We start from the raw sequence: 17,783 nt of genomic DNA on the forward strand, positions 1-17,783 counted from the left end.
TGCTAGAACGGAGCTTTCCACTCGAAAGCAGAAACATGGTTTGATGAAACGAAAGCTTGGCTGCACAACTTCAGATACTCCTCTCTGACATAGGCTATATAACTCCACTTCACTTCGCACACCATAGGCTCTGGCTCGAGGACAAGCAAAAACCATCCTTTTTGGCCCCAGGCAAGAGTTCTACGGAGCTTTCCAAAATGTAATGTCATATTCATCAATCCGGCCTGAGGTCCACACTTTCCGTAAAAACCGCACAGGTTAGACCCTTACCAGTTTCCAGGAATAAGCTGAGATCGGCGGCATAGGAAAAACAAAAACAAAAAAAAACGGGACAAAACCAAAGTGTTGCTCTCGCAACACAATAAGAGCAAAAAATGTAATATAATATTTCATATATTTTGTACAATGTGTGAAGCTAGATTTACTTGATTTATTAGCATAAGTTATCTTAACCCTCCAGAAAATATCTAGAGACTCAAACTGTTCAATTTTCAACAAAACAAAATATAGTCATAGTTTCCAAATAAAAATAACTTTGCTACTTGTTTGCCATGCTACAAAAATTATATATCATATTTCCAAAAATATTTAACTTTGTTACTTTTCTAACATGCTACAAAAACATATAAAATCTTCCAAATTCTTAATCTTAACCCATCTGTAATAATCCAGAGACTCAACTGTCCATTTTTAGTTCTTTATATAAAATAAAATCATAATTTCCAGAAATATTTAACTGTACTACTTGTCCAACATAATGCAAAAGCATGTAAAATCTTCAAAATTCTTAACCCATCTGTAATAATCCAGAGACTCGACTGTTCATTTTTAATTCTTGATATATATAAAAAAAAATAATAAAATAATAATTTCCAAAAATATTTAACTTTACTATTTGTCCAACATGCTGCAAAAACATATAAAATCTTCAAAATTCTTAACCTTAACCCATCTGTAATAATCCAGATACTCAAACTGTTTATTTTTAATTCTTGATATAAAATAAAATAACATCATAATTTCCAAACAGATTTAACTTTGCTACTTGTCTAATATGCTGCAAAAACATAGAAAATCTTCAAAATTCTTAATCTTAGCCCAGCTGTAAGAATCCAGAGACTCAAATTGTTTATTTTTAATTCTTGATATAAAATAAAATCCTATCATAATTCCAGAAAATATTTAACTTTACTATTTGTCACTACTATTTGTCTGTTTACTATTTGTCTGTTTACTATTTGTCATCTGTAATAATCCAGAGACTCAAACTGTTTATTTTTAATTCTTGATATAAAAAAAATAACATCATAATTTCCAAACAGATTTAACTTTGCTACTTGTCTAATATGCTGCAAAAACATACAAAATCTTCAAAATTCTTAATCTTAGCCCAGCTGTAAGAATCCAGAGACTCAAATTGTTTATTTTTAATTCTTGATATAAAATAAAATCCTATCATAATTCCAGAAAATATTTAACTTTACTATTTGTCACTACTATTTGTCTGTTTACTATTTGTCATCTGTAATAATCCAGAGACTCAAACTGTTTATTTTTAATTCTTGATATAAAATAAAATAACATCATAATTTCCAAACAGATTTAACTTTGCTACTTGTCTAATATGCTGCAAAAACATAGAAAATCTTCAAAATTCTTAATCTTAGCCCAGCTGTAAGAATCCAGAGACTCAAATTGTTTATTTTTAATTCTTGATATAAAATAAAATCCTATCATAATTTCAGAAAATATTTAACTTTACTATTTGTCACTACTATTTGTCTGTTTACTATTTGTCATCTGTAATAATCCAGATACTCAAACTGTTTATTTTTAATTCTTGATATAAAATAAAATACCATCATAATTTCCAAACAGATTTAACTTTGCTACTTGTCTAATATGCTGCAAAAACATAGAAAATCTTCAAAATTCTTAATCTTAGCCCAGCTGTAAGAATCCAGAGACTCAAATTGTTTATTTTTAATTCTTGATATAAAATAAAATCCTATCATAATTTCAGAAAATATTTAACTTTACTATTTGTCACTACTATTTGTCTGTTTACTATTTGTCATCTGTAATAATCCAGATACTCAAACTGTTTATTTTTAATTCTTGATATAAAATAAAATACCATCATAATTTCCAAACAGATTTAACTTTGCTACTTGTCTAATATGCTGCAAAAACATAGAAAATCTTCAAAATTCTTAATCTTAGCCCAGCTGTAAGAATCCAGAGACTCAAATTGTTTATTTTTAATTCTTGATATAAAATAAAATCCTATCATAATTTCAGAAAATATTTAACTTTACTATTTGTCACTACTATTTGTCTGTTTACTATTTGTCATCTGTAATAATCCAGAGACTCAAACTGTTTATTTTTAATTCTTGATATAAAATAAAATAACATCATAATTTCCAAACAGATTTAACTTTGCTACTTGTCTAACATGCTGCAAAAACATACAAAATCTTCAAAATTCTTAATCTTAGCCCAGCTGTAAGAATCCAGAGACTCAAATTGTTTATTTTTAATTCTTGATATAAAATAAAATATTATCATAATTTCCAAAAATATTTAACTTTGCTACTTGTCTAACATGCTGCAAAAACATATAAAATCTTAAAAATTTTGAACAGCAATAAAACAAAAAAGGGGAAGTACCTAATGATTTTAGGAAAACCTTAATTAAACCACTGTATAAGAAAGGTTACAAGAGTGAGTGTCGTAATTATCGAGGCATTAGTCTGGTCTCTGTAGGTAGCAAATTACTTATTAATATGATACTTTTTAGACTAAGAGATGCTGTAGACAAAGTTTTAGGGGAAGAACAGTGGGGTTTTAGAAAAGGTAGAGGATGTGTCGACCAAGTTTGCACTCTTAGGTTAATAATTGAGAAGTCCCTTCGTTGTCAAACACCTTTGGTCCTCAGTTTTATCGATTATGAGCAAGCTTTCGATTCTGTTGATAGAAGAGCGTTAGCAAATGTCTTATCCTTATACGGTATAACAGAAAAATACATTAGTGATTTGTGCTATGTACGAGAATAATACTGCTGCGGTTATGGTAGGAAATGAGGTTAGTACCCGGTTTTGTATTAAATCAGAAGTTAAGCAGGGTTGTGTTCTATCCCCCTTTATATGGATCATTTTGATGGACTTCGTCTTAAGGAGCACAGGAAAGGCAATTGGAGACAACGTAATCAAATGGGGAGGAAAAACGCTCCTGGACTTAGATTATGCTGTTGATTTAAGCATATTAGATGAAAATGTGAGCAAAATGAATGAATTTTTAGAGGTTTTGCGATTTCAAAGTGCTAGAATAGGCTTGAAAATTAATGTTAAGAAGACTAAGTCCCTAAGGCTAGGAATAAGTGAAGATGAAAAGGTGACGTTGGGTAACGAAAAGATTGATCAGGTCGGCAGCTTCACTTACCTTGGCAGTATTATTAGTAAAGACGGTGGGAGCAGTGAAGATGTTAAAAGTAGAATAGCTAAGGCTCAGGGTGTTTTTTCACAGTTAAAAAAAAGTTTGGAAGAATAGGAAGATAAGTCTGCAAACCAAGATTAGAATATTGGAAGCTAAAGTGATGACAGCGGTCAAATATGGCTTGAAGCATGGGCGCTCCGAAAAGCAGACGAAAATTTACTAGATGTTTCCCAGTAAAATTGCCTACGTTTGTTCTGGGTACCCAGCTGACTGACTGTATTTCAAACAATAGGTTGTACGAAAAATGTGGTTCAATCCCGCTTTCTAGGGCTATAATGAAAGAGAGGTTGAGATGGCTAGGCCACGTTCTGCAGATGAAGAATGACAGATTGCCGAAGATTGTCCTTTTTGGCCAACCGTCTGGGGTTACACGGAAACCAGGTCGTCCTCGTCTGGGTTGGGAGGATAATTTAAAGGAAATGGGAACTTCCTGGGAAGGTGTAAAGAGGGAGGCCTTGAATAGATTAGGTTGGAGGAGGAGCGTGCGTAGCTGTGTTGGCCTTGATGCTGCAGTGAGTTATTAGTAGTAGTATTAGTAGTAAAAGGTATGTCTATTAAAGCTATTCAATGCTTCGTAATTATGAATTCTTTCCTCTACATTAAACCACTTTCGTAAGGTGGTACTTATTTGAAGCTTCCAGTTGGTTTCAGCTCTCTTCAGTCAGTTGATGTGTGTTCTTCCTTTGCTTTTTAAGTTCGTTCAATACTTTTTAATCATCAATTCTTTTTTAAGCATTATTCAGCTTCTGCTTTAAAATTTACTCTACTTCTTTTTTAAAAATATTTCCAGCTTCTACTTCTTCTTTAAATTTCTACGATATAAAACTTAGTTGGTAGTGATTCAACGACGTATTTTACTTTCTACTCCCAAATTACATAGCAACTAAATTCCCTATGAACTCTTAAGTTGTCAAACAGGGTAGACCCAATTCTAGAAATATCCCAAGGAACTATCTTCAATAAATGACAAACCCTTCACAGAGCCAATCTCACTACCTTTGAGGAAACTCGCAGAGAAACTTGCTTACGTTTTGCTAATAAGACATCAAGGTGGAATTGGGATTAGAACCAGAATCGGGACAAATTTGGCCATCACTTTGGATTACATGCTTCTAATAAGTGTAATCCAATATTTTATATTCTAAATATTGGACATAAAATACTTCAAAGTTGACATTATCTCCATTTTTGGAAACAAAAACCAGAATCAAAGGACATTTACTCCACAGTAAGGTTCATTCTACTAAACTAAAAGACTAAACTAAAACTAAACTAAAGGACAAAATCCGAAAAGCATACGACCTTTGTGCAAAATAATCACTGGACCAGGTGTCTTTTCACTTTGGCCTATGGCGTTTCAAAAAAAAAAGTATCACAGTCATGTCATATTTCCAAAGTGGTTTCTTAAGCTCAGGAGGATCCTCCCGAGCGCAAGTAATTAGGCCAAGTACAAATTGGCGATTGCTAGAATAAAACTGTTCAAGTGCTTGAAGGGAATAAATGGCACATAATCAGGGGCAACACTCCAGTGTTGCCTCAGTAAACACACACGTGCCTCTAGTTCATTTTTTCCCGCTATTTCGTATGGAAGACATGGTCATAGACAATTGACAGAGTGCTCATTATAGCTAAAATTGAAAGTTCTAGGCATAATTTTCAGAGGATTTAAGAAAGGGGGCAATTCTACTCTTATTTCTACTAGACCTAATTTGTAAATCTTGATTAGCATTAAGTTATGACAAGGAAAAAAAAACGCTCAAAATACCAACTATGTTCAGTAAAGGGCAAATGACACTCTAGCCTTTAGAGTGTTAACGAGGGTGGTGGCTCACTCTAATGAAGTAATTTTTGTTCGTTTTAAGTTTGACTTATTCATTTTAATTTCCGTTAGTTTTAGATTTATCTATTGATCCATAATAGTACCAGTCATTTTTGTGTTCAATATGATTTTTAATTATGACTTGTGTTCCCTTTAGGCTTCACTTATTCATTTATCGTAATTTCTGTTTGTTTCAAGTTTGAACTATTATGTAACTTTCTACTCGTTTTAGGTTTCAGTGACTCTTTACTTTTATTTGAGCAATACTTTTTGGAATAGTTTTTTTTTAATTAATACATAAAATAAACACTTTTCCCTCAGAATCACTTAGCTCCTGACAATTCCCCTGAAAGTCAAACCATTTCTTCTACAGAACTAAACATGACACAAAATTTGTGTCCCAGTTACCAACATAAGTCTTGTAGACAAAAATGGAACAGTTGAAAATTTAAAGAAGAATAGTATAATAGGATGAAAAGCAACTTTATGCAGAGGGCAGAATGAAAAGAGGACAAGGTAAAAGAAACAACAGATAGTTATAAAAATAGAACTTGTCAGAAAGCAAATAAATAAAAAATTGCATTTATCAAAACAGCATTTTGTCAATCTTAAGAAAAGTGTGGTGGTAATTAGGAACACTCCATAGGTTTATTCACAGAAAAAGAACACCCCGAAAAAGACAAGTGAACATTCTAGGTGTTTTATTTAGGAATATCCAGGTTCAAATCAATCTAGCACAAGAATTAATAAAGCTAGAGCATGGCAAACATCTTATTCCGGACTTAAGAACCATAAATTAAAACAGAAATAGAAGGAAAAGCACTTAGTCCAGAAGAGAAGAGATTAAGAAAAAAGAAAAACAAACTAGTGAGATTGAAGATGACACGCATTTCTGCAATTCATTAATTTTAAAAACTCAGAACCATAAGCGATTTGGAAGTTCTCTGTAAAGAAAAAAAAAGATTCAATAATCAAGCGATAGTACTACAGAGAGGTTACAAACAAAAGCTTTATCTTAACCAAACTCAAAATGTCAGTAAAATTTAACTTAGAAAGAAAACAAAATTTATTTTTCTCGTGAATAGCAAGCACAGAAAACATTCGTCATCAAAAGATAAGAAAAGGTAGATTAGAAAATGCTATTCAAATCGAGCAATTTGTGTCTGAAGATGCAGTTTTACTTTATAGTTCTTAAAATGTTAATATAGCGTTCTGTTTGCTAAACATAAAGAAAAGACGCCTAATAATATATATGGTCTATACCAACATCTGTGCTGAGCATCCCCAAATGCTAGTATTCCTAGTTTTCAATTTTTGCGATGAGCTCAAGTTTATATCCTTGCAATTGTTTTTATAATATTCGATCATTGAACCATAAGGATCAACTAAAAATAAATAAATAAATAAAAAGAATTTGCTAATTGCTCACCTTGGAATCCTCATACCATATTAAAGCATGGTTTCTTGACAGGACCTTACAATCGAAGATTCCATTATTTGCTGCAGGCCTTGCTCTTGCAACTGACCTCCCAATTTTCACTGGCCATTCTAGGTTAAGTGTCCGTTCCTTGAAATTAAGTTCAGTGGTAAACTTGGTGCTCTGAAAAGTCTGACTAACTTACTTAGTGACTGCACAGAACTTACAAAACTTACACCACTTACCAAATCAGCCCAAAATTTATTAACACTTCAAGTGCATAACCATTTCAGAGCTTTGACCCCAAAGCCAGTTTAGTATATTCATATGTCTGCACGCTGGGGAATGAAAATGGAAGAGAATCCTCCCGTTTTATTCCAGGGACCCCTCTAACAGGATGATTAAGCTAAAAATTGTAGCTGAAAAAGCAACTTTTCGTATTTCGATTTCTCAGGAAAAACATCTGACCCTCCTTCCTTCTCCCTAAAGGAAGGTGAAAACAACTATCTAGATTGGATTTATCAAAATTGAAATCCGGAATGTTCTTGAGTTAATTCAGTGACCGGGAGTTAATTAAGTGATCATTGAAAGACTTTTTGATATGACTTAAATGTATTGTGGTCTACTGACCTATTTTCAAAACATTCATTTATATCTTGAATAATTAGTTATTCCATTTAAACCTATATGTTAGAACACTATATATTATAATAATAACTATAAGTTATTACACCTATATGTATAATCATGGCTGCATATAAGGAGAGTAGGATGGGAAAGTTCTTGTTCAGGTTGCTTTGAGCAAAATCCCCACAGAACTTCGTGCTGAAAATAAGATTTTGGAAGAATCAGGCCCACTCCCCCATAGTTCCACTATAGGCGCACCTATTTATAGAACCCTTCTCCTTTTTTGTCTCAAGAGCCAAAATACCCATTTTTATGCTTATGAGAAATACCCAAAGCTTTTCATACCATCCAAGTCAAGGACATATGAATATATGAATAATGACCAGGAGCAGACTTGAGACTAGATTGTTCTCTTTTATGTATCTTGTAACTGGCACTGGAAGTGTTAATCACTCTTAATATACAGTAACAACCTATAAATTTTCGACTCAAGACCTTCCTGATACTAATACCTAACTCAAATAGAAGTCATAAGCAAGCAGACACTTATATTAGGGGATACACACCTCGTTTATGCTCAGTTCAAGGGGTGTGGGAATCTATTAAGAGATTTAAGATCAAGATATTAAGAGGTCAAGTTGTTCTCTTAAAAAAACAGCGCCCTCTAGAAAAAGGTAAACACGTCATTTTTACCAAGATGGAAAAATTAAATTTTTGCACATTGCTCTAAACCTGCCTTTGTTCTGTAAACTAAAGCCCTACCTATGTTATAATCAGTAAAAAAAAAAAGTTCAAACAAAAGAATCTGCCAATTTTCAAAAAGTTTTGGAAGAACAAAGTAACTTAATTGCTCAATATTTTATTAAGCCTCTGTTAACACGCCAATATTAACGTTAACACCTTTCACAAAGTTAATGGTAAGCCAAAGTTAACCTCTGCTTAATGAAGCCTGATTGCAGTGCAACACAGCTCCACAAACTAATCTTCCACCCCGCTCTGTTCACAGCTTTGCACTCTCCTCTTTCTTTAAATATTTTTTAATCATTTTTTTCCTTTTCTTCACTTTCCCTTATATCTAATAAGGGAAAATATCACATAACAACTACTAGCCACTCATCACAGCACAATGACAGCTGCACTAACTCTGCCACCGTACTCTATCTAGAGCTTCACTCTCCTTTCTTCCTTGAGTCTTCATCTACTTCTATGTTTTTCTTACAGCCTCTTCCTACTCCCTTTGAGGAAGTCATGCTTTTTGTTTAGCCCCAAGGATTAAAACAGAACACAAGACTGCCTAATAAGAACTTTTTTTATATCCATGAGCAAAAGAATGAGTGACAGCACACTTATGATTTAGTAAGTTTCGGTAATCTGAATTACCAAGCTATATACAGTGTTTGTGCAGGGTTCTACCTAGTGGGTATAGTTTCCCTAGCATTTATAACACATAATACAAAATCTTACTTATAAATATAAAAAGGAATCCCAATGGGAACTATTTCAATCATAGTAACATTGAGTAATTGTGCAGAGGTATATACCCCCATATAATATACATGAAAATGGTTACTACTCATAGTTTTTAGTTTTTTATAAAGATTTTGTAATCTGGTCTTGTCATTAATAGTGACTCTCCAATTAAGTTGACCATCAATTCAAAATAAGAAAAATTAAGTCTAAATTTTAAAGGAAAATGGAAAGAAAAGTGACTTAAGTTATTTTGTTGTTATTGATACTTTATTTTATTTTAACATGGTTGAATTTTAAGACCTTGGAGATAATGATAAGGAAAAGTTTATTCTAAACAACAAAGGAAAATAATAAATTAGCAAATACATAACCAAACCAATTAATAGCGTGTGTTATAGGGAAAAAAGATGCATTTATTTATTTATACAACGCCAAACAATGAAGTTGGTACAGAGAAGAAAGAAAAAACACACAAATACAAATTTATAAGCACAGCATCAAAACTTCACTTACATAAGGTAAAAAAGAAAAAGAAAGAAAGAAATGAGACTGAAATTCAACAATGTTTAGTTATTTGTTTACAGGTGCCAATAGAGTCACCTCGTCAAGTCAGTTCAGGTGGGTCATTCTAAACAACATGACACATTGTCAGGGGGTAAATCATACAAGGGAGTGAAAGAGATTTAAATATAGATTATTTTTCAAGGAACATGACTAGACCAATAGTCACCAAAGACAAAATAAAGCTAAGGGCTTTGAGAATATCACAGTGGAGTTAGGGAAAAGCAGATGTTGCACATTGAAATAATATAGAATTAATATAATAACATATAATATAAATATTATTAATATAGTAAATTAATATAATAATATAATATTAATATATAAATTCATATGTAACAATATTAATAATATTAATATAATAATAATATAATAATAAATTAATATAATAATATAAATTAATATAAAATAATAAAAAATATAAATTAATAGAATTAATCTAGAATTAATCTATACCAAGTTCTGGACTAGATGCTGAATGTTTAGTGGCATCTATGAGAGTTCTAATCTTACCATACACAATTGAAAGATGTTGCAGAAAACAGGGGAAAAGTTGCATTCATATACCAAGGTAATAGCAGATATACAACTTATGAAAGGGGATAAAAGGTAAAAGGTAAAGGATATGGCATTAGACTTTACAGTCCGTACCGGCGGTGCTGATCTCTGTTTCTTGGCCCTTCAGCCAGGAAGTGCAATGGGGGTTTGGGGACCAGCCATCCTGTGCTTTTGCACACCCTTCCTGTTTACCTTCCCCAGATTTCTCCAGGTACCCATTTAGAGCTGGGTCGACTCTGGCTAAGCTTACAGAGTCACGCCACTGACCCCCGTCCCAAACTGAAGGATTGGGTACACTGGGATTCGAATCCGCGTCCTCTCAGACAAGGGATCCCGAATCCAGCACACCAACCCACTCGGCCAGGACGGCTCTATGAAAGGGGATAGTCAATGCTAAACCAAATAAAATACGCTCAAGCTTTCTTAAGATACCAAAAATTCCACAAATGTTCGTTTTTACCAAACCTACATAATACTTAAAAGATATATTTTTATTAGCAAAACACCTACAAATTTAGCATATCAATCTTTAGGTTTATTAATAGAGACCCTTAAAGATGGATTTCTCCTAACTGAGGACAAGCTAGGGACACTCAACAAATTTGACTATGAAGTAAAAAAATCTTAGAGTGAGGGGGAGAGAGGCAAATAATCTGGGATTTCCCTTAGAATAGTATAACTAATTAATTTCGACAAAGCATTACAATGATTAAGACATTAGTTGTAATCAGGAGAAATCTAATACAAGAAATAAATAAGTATCAAAAATTAAGTAATTAAATAAATCAAATCTATATGGTTTTATACATTTCGACATTAGTTATAATCAGGAGAAATCTAATACAAGAAATAAATAAACATCAAAAATTAAGTAACTAAATAAATCAAATCTATATGGTTTTATAGATTTCTGAACAAAGTGTTCATGGGAAGTTTAAGACTGTTCTATTTTACGTTTCTGCTGATCCTTGCCATTGAGTATATGTTTAAGGAACTATATTTTCATACTTTTAGATTTATCACACATCTTGGAAATACACATTTCTTGCTTTTTTTTTCTCAAAAACATAAAAAATAAATTCAATTTTTTGGTAATTTACAAACAGATAATAAATATACAGAATAGAGTTGTGTTAAAAAGAAATGGTAGTTTTGATACTTACCACAAAGGGATGTGAATTTTGCTTTTTGGTTAAGATAGCCTGTGGCACAGGCTTATTTTGTTCTTTTTGATTATCAACATCTGATAATGTATCTGCATCTGACTCATAGCTGATAATGCCATCACTATATGTTCCCATATCTGGAAGAGGTCCATTCTTATGTACTACCATTTGGTTGTCTATAATTTCGCATTTACACTTCCTAAGCCTTCTTCTTTTGTGTTCAGCATAAACTACTGAAATAAAAGTATATGCTAATATAAAACTTATTTTAAAACCCTTTAATATAAACATCAAGAAGGCTGAACCCTCTACCCTCGCCTGTATTGAATTTCTGGATACACCCCTTGTCATGGCAACATTATGATTTTCCTCAAGCCTGCTATGCATGACTTGCCTAAGAAATTAAATACAGCAGCTGTATTTTTGTTCTATTGCTAATATGTCCAAGTTTAGTTTTTTTGTAATAGCTTTCAGGGGTGTAGTAGAGCCAGAATACACAAGAATAATAATTTTATTTGACCCCCTGGGAAAAATAAAAGGCATTTTGTGGCAATGCATTGTATTAATGCAAAGCAAAATTGTGCATTTTGTATGAATTTATGTCAGATCACTACCCCTCCCCTACCCTGCACACATTCTTTAAGGTAAACAAACCTTTTCTACACAATACTCCTTTGGTATTTTAACAAAAGAAACAGGGGCAGATAAACAAAACTTCTAGGGGTAAGCTCAAATATTAAACCCTTAGTACCACTTAAAGATTTATTTATTAAGCTGAACTACTTACCTTTAAAATAGCAAAAATATTTTGTCTGGAAAGTGATCCTTTACTCCATACAAAGCAGAAAAAGGGAAGTGCAGAAGGCCCTAAGACTAATCAATAAGTAATAGACAGGATGAAAATAAAACAGAGAGATTTGTGTTTGATATAATAAGTATCTTGAAGACTTTCCAAATATATAGATGTTGCCAATTCCTTCTCCTCTCCCACTCAATTGAATATAGTAGTCTTTTACCAAATTATTTCAATATACCACAGCTGTACTAACCACAAATTCAAAACTGAACATTAAAAGTGACACATTGTGACTTTGGACAAATTGCCAAAATTCTCCTGTAATTAACACTAATCAAGTGCAAATATAGTTTCTTTATGGGGGGAACAAAACCAAGAATTTTTGTGAAGACTTCACACTGATAAATGCTGTTTTAAGGATTTCTTGAGTCTTAAATCTTCAATTATATGAGTCTTAGGGTCAAATATATGATCCAGTATAGTCTTAGGCTGAATTTCAAATAGGCTGGAATATGCTCACCCTGAATATGCAGTAAATATAAGGGTATCTTCAGATACCCTTATATACTCAAATTCTTAACTATTTTTCACTTGATTAAAAATATCATGAGGCAAGTTAAACTCTAAGTCTAAACTACAGACTAGCTTGTGCAAAAACAAACCAAGTCTAATAAAATATACAATAACACATTATGATTTTATGCTAGAAATATTTTTAATAAATTTTACTAATTCTTCTGTAGATTTCTAGACAGTAATGTTTTAAATTTTAGTTTTGGCACTGTGAAAACAAAATTATTTTATTCTCCATTGTTCACTAGCTATAACTCAGTATTTCCCTACTATTACACTTTAGAAAATTTGAACCAATTCTGGGATGTTCCATAGCATGTGCTTGAAACAGCCTATATCTTAATTTTGCAATGCCTATGCTAATAGCCAAAGGATGAGGAGTGAAGAGTTGTGATAGTAAATGTTGTAATTTAAGAAACTGAGCAAAGTATAAATTCAACACAATGATCTAAATATCTGAAATACTGTCTTAGAAAGTTTATACTATAGGTGTAGACTGAGGGGCACAAGGTTAAACCTACTCCCCAACAATGGTGCAGTTTTTTTATAACTGTAGTGCCCCTTTATTATATTCAGAAAAACAGGCATTTATTGAAAATTTTTACAAAGAATACTATCTAATGAAACGCTACCTGGCAAGATATACTTGGTCCTTAATTACTGGGAGTAATACTAACATATCCCTGATTACAGAAAAAATACTGCTAGAGATCTCAGAGGAACATACTATAGAAACCCAAAATACTAACAATGATGACCAAAGAGACAAAGAGAACACTGTAGCCACCATAAAAAAAAACACACCAAGGCATGATACAAAGTCCAAGATCAATTTGATAAAACAACATGAGGATTCTATAGCAGCAGCAAGAGAGTTTAACCCAAATACTTTTAGAGCCATGCCTTAGTATGTAAACCTAGCACTTAATTTGAAAAATGATTCCATGACAGAGGATTAAAAGGAAACTGTCTCAGCTGTTAATACTCCTCTCCTGCCTGCTATATTTAAATTCTTATGTCTCAAATTACAGATGTAAAACCACCAGAGAAAAACTAAACCAAAATCAATAGAAAAAACCTGATGGAAAATACCCAAGGCTTATTAAAGAAATAAATTTAAAGATACCAGCCTTGCTCACCCTCCTCTTTCAGAACTGCTATGATATAAAAGGTCATCCCACAGGATTGGCATATAACCTATACACAAGGGTGGTAGCAAAGTGCCCACTAAAGGTGTAAGGGTTGAGGTAGATACTTTGAAAGACCTTCATAAGCATTAATTAGACTGTGAAGATTCTTGGTCATTTGATTCAGGCTACCTGACTTAGCCTATAGCTAAGACAAAGACTGATCTTGAATTTCTGAATTGCCCCATAGTTGATGATGATATAGATGATCTAACATCAAATGTATCCCTCTAGTAATTTCAGTGAGCACCATTCTATTTGACATCTAATAACTCCTTGAAAACTTCATCATTGGAGGCTGAGACTGTTGTATCTGAGATACTATTCCAGTGATCAACTACATGCCAGGAGAAAAAATGTTGTCAGGGTTGAGTTTTGACAAATGGCTTCAACAGCTTCAGTGAATATCTTCTCCTCTCAGTGCCAATATTTTGGGAAGTTGACAAGTGAATAAGGAGGGGGGGGGGGTATTGTGATATCATAAGCATATCAGCTCTTCATTGCTGGTAGACCAGTGTAAATAATTTAAGCTCCTTTAAACATTCATCACAAGGCTTGTCTCTCATCTCTGTTACTGTCCTAGTAGTTCTCTTTTAGACTCTTTTCAGAAGCTGTACATCACTCCTGTATCCAGGTGATGATATTCAGTTTTAACAATTAAATTACTGTAAAATTTCTATTGTGATACTTAGAATGTGGATTGTTTGGTAAAATTCTAGTTTAGCTACCTTCTGCTATATTGGAAAGGGGTAAGGTTAGAAAAATTTAACTTTCAGGGATGGATCTACAGACTGAAATATGTCCTAGGAAGGTATTTTGAAGTACCTACTTCCACTCCAGCTTCACAACTTTGCTCAATTCTAATTTATGAGGTTTCAAAGGTGTGCAAATGCATATCCTAAATTTAGAAAACCATTGATATTGCTTAAAATGTTACTCAAATAACAGGAATTGCATTTTCATAACCAAAACCAGAGAAGAAGAAACTGATAACTGAAAATTAAGATAAAATATGGTTTTGCCAAATTTTAATAGGCATAGACCTGTCAAGTAGGCAAATTTCTAAGACTTAGAAATCAGAAGAATGCTAACATGAAATCTTGGAAATAACTTCCCAGAGTATGATTTTAGCTCTGGATTCATAATTGAAAGTTTCACTTTCCTAACCTAACCCCTTTCCAAAATAGAAAAAAGTAGCAAAACTAGAATTTTACCACTTGTTTCACTATTGAAATTATCTGATTTTTCTAGGGTAAATTTTTCTTTCTTCATATTGTTGACTTACAAATAAAGTTAACTTACCACTTGATTCCTTTTTTATGTTCTTTACAAATATAATAACTCTTCAGTAAAAGTCTAGTTAAGTGACTTTTGGCTATCTTGGAAAGGGGTTAGGTTAGGAAAACGAAACTTTTGGGGATGGGTCTACATGCTAAAGTATATCCCAGAACAGTATTTTAAGGTACCCACCTCCCCTCCTTCTCCCTCTAGAAGGTCCTGAAATTTGCCTACATGGCAGGTCTATACCTACTGAAATTTTGATAAAACAACATTTTACCTTAATTTTCAGTTACCAGTTGCTTTTTCTCTGCCTTTAGTTCTGAAAATGCAATTCCTGTTATTTGAGTAGAATTCTGAGCCATATCAATGTTTTTTTTCATTATCTAGGAAATAGATGGAAAAATTCTAGTTGATTGACTTTTGGCTATCTTGGAAAGGGGTTAGGAAAATGAAACTTTCAGGGATGAGTCTGATGGCTAAAGTATGTCCAAGGAAGGTATTTTGAAGTAGCCTACCCACCTCCACTCCTTCTTTCTAGAGGGTCCTGACCTTTGATGACCTTTAAAAATGTGTGTTATAAAATGAAACCTTGCAAAATAGATTCTCTGCTTGAATGAAGTACAACAAAATTGTTTTCAGCTTCGCAACTTTGCTCAATCCCAATTTATGAGATTTTAAAGATATGCAAATGCATTTCCTAAATTTTGAAAAAAAAAAAAAAAAAAAACATTGATATGGCTCAGAATTCTACTCAAATAACAGGCATTGGATTTTCAGAACTAAAGGCAGAGAAAAAACAACTGGTAAAAGAAAATTAAGGTAAAATGTTGTTTAGTCAAAATTTCAATAGGTATATAGGCTACCTGTCATGTAGACAAATTTTAGGGCCCTCTAGAGGGAGAAGGAGTGGAGGTGGGTACTTCAAAATACCTTCCTTGGGCATACTTTAGCTATTAGACTCATTCCTGAAAGTTTCATTTTCCTAACCTTGCCCCTTTCTGATATAGCCAAAAGTAAATCAACCAAATGTATTATATCTTTAAACCCTTACAAATTGGGACCAAGCAAAGTTATGAAGCTGAAAACAATTTTATTGTACTTTATTCCAGCAGAAGATCTATTTTCAAGGTTTCCCTTTTATAACACACATATTTTTAAAGGTCATCAAAAGTCAGGACCCTCTAGAGGGAGAGGGAGTGGAAGTAGGTACTTCAAATACCTTCCCATGACATACTTTAGCCTTTAGATCCATCCCTGAAAGTTTCATTTCCCTAGCCTAGCCCCTTTCCAAGATAGCCAAAAGTCACCAAACTAGAATTTTACCATCTCTTCTATTGCAAATTTGAATTTAAGCACTTTTAGAGCTAGCCTATCCTTGCCTGTAGGGGTGGCTTTTCTCTAAATTCAGAGATTGCCAAAAAAAATTCTATTCAGCTACTCCCAACTAACCTAGCCTTAATCATGAGCTAATCCTAACTATCTTAGCCTATATAGCCAGCATAGGCTAGCCTAGCCTATATCATTTCCTTGGCTAGATTAAAAGCCTATTTTCTGTGTCTTATAAGCCAATGTGGTCTTAAAATGCATTCAAATCTTAAAGATGTATTTTAATCAAGAGATATGCATGATATAAGGCACTATCTGAGTGCAGGGGGGAGGAGGTCTGACACTTTTGGGAGACCCTAATTTAGATGTAGCCTACATCTATTCCTGAAAGTTTCATTCACATAGGTAGTGCATTCTCTAATCAGAAATCTTATATCTATTAAAGGGTATGAGCTCGTAGCCATTCTAAGATAGCCTATTAGAGACAGAATAAAAAGAAAAAATACAAACCTTTTCTACAGAACTAAAACCGCTATTTCTTCTCCAAAATTTTCGATTTTTATTTAAATTAGTGCTTACCTGCGACATGAGTAAGTTCTGCTGAAAAAAAAAATAATTTGCATTTTCAGGCATGGCTGGTCAAGTGAAATCAACTGAGGCTTCTCAATATTTAAAACTTCACAGAATTATTTAAACTAAGCCTTCCATTGCCCATAGTTAGCTATAGCTCGCCATCTTCTGAAGTGCTTGTTTGTTTTGCTGATGACAGCACGCTTGGCACTTCGGGAAATTGCGAATCTGAGCTTCGATTAAATTTGGAAAATTTATTTGAGAGAGTAATTTTGTGGCTTGATGCTAATTATCTTAGTCTAAATTTTTCCAAGTCCAGTTTTTTTTTAATTTTCGTATGTTTCTCAGATTTATCACCAGGTATCAGAAATCCATCAGCCATACGGGATAATTCAGAGATCTAAAGATCGATAAGTTTGCTTTTTTAGTATTCTTGTTGATGAAAACTTGTCTTTCAAGCGTCACATTGATTTGATCAAAATGAAGATATGCAGGAGTCTCGGTATTTTAAGGAAACTTAAACATATTTTACTCGGATCAATTTTGAGAATCCTTTTTCACTGCTTGATCCAATCTTCCGTTTCTTGCTGTCCAATAGTATGGATGTCAACCTTTCCTTCATTGTTAAAACCACTTTGTACAGATACACTGTTTGAAAATCTGGATGTACATACTGTCTTTTGATGTAGTTCATTATGCATCTAAAAATTTAAACTTAATACCCTTAGCTGTTCCCAAGATATTAAAGATACGCCCTATTGACAATTTCGATGCACTTAGTGTCTTTTGAGTTGATCCGACATCCCGCTTAATGCTTTTTGAAAGCTTGAACTTAATACCCTTTGTTGTTCCAGAGATATTGTAGATTTTGATCCTTTTCACAACTTTGATGCATATAATGTCTATGATTGCGAGCTACATCCTCCACAACATT

The 17,783-nt window shown here is 33.0% G+C and overlaps 1 protein-coding gene across 7 annotated transcripts in view; it reads right to left on the reverse strand.

The window, feature by feature from the left end:
• LOC136030944 (sarcolemmal membrane-associated protein-like) overlaps positions 1-16,991 on the reverse strand; it is an 89,552-nt gene extending 72,561 nt beyond the window's left edge. For 2 of the 7 annotated variants that reach the window (XM_065710060.1, XM_065710061.1), the window contains exons 1-3: positions 16,790-16,887; positions 11,114-11,349; positions 6,747-6,884 (exon numbers count right to left, since the gene is read on the reverse strand). In XM_065710060.1, the coding sequence (XP_065566132.1) occupies positions 6,747-6,884; positions 11,114-11,284 (309 nt within the window). In that variant the 5' untranslated portion in view covers positions 11,285-11,349; positions 16,790-16,887. Of the gene's footprint in view, positions 1-6,746; positions 6,927-11,113; positions 11,350-16,789 lie in introns of all 7 variants that reach the window. The other 5 variants (XM_065710054.1, XM_065710059.1, XM_065710055.1 and 2 more) reach the window with 4 other exon arrangements.
• Positions 16,992-17,783: the final 792 nt, after the last annotated feature.

This window comes from Artemia franciscana, chromosome 9 (assembly GCF_032884065.1).
Source record: "Artemia franciscana chromosome 9, ASM3288406v1, whole genome shotgun sequence".
NCBI classification, from domain to species: domain Eukaryota; kingdom Metazoa; phylum Arthropoda; class Branchiopoda; order Anostraca; family Artemiidae; genus Artemia; species Artemia franciscana.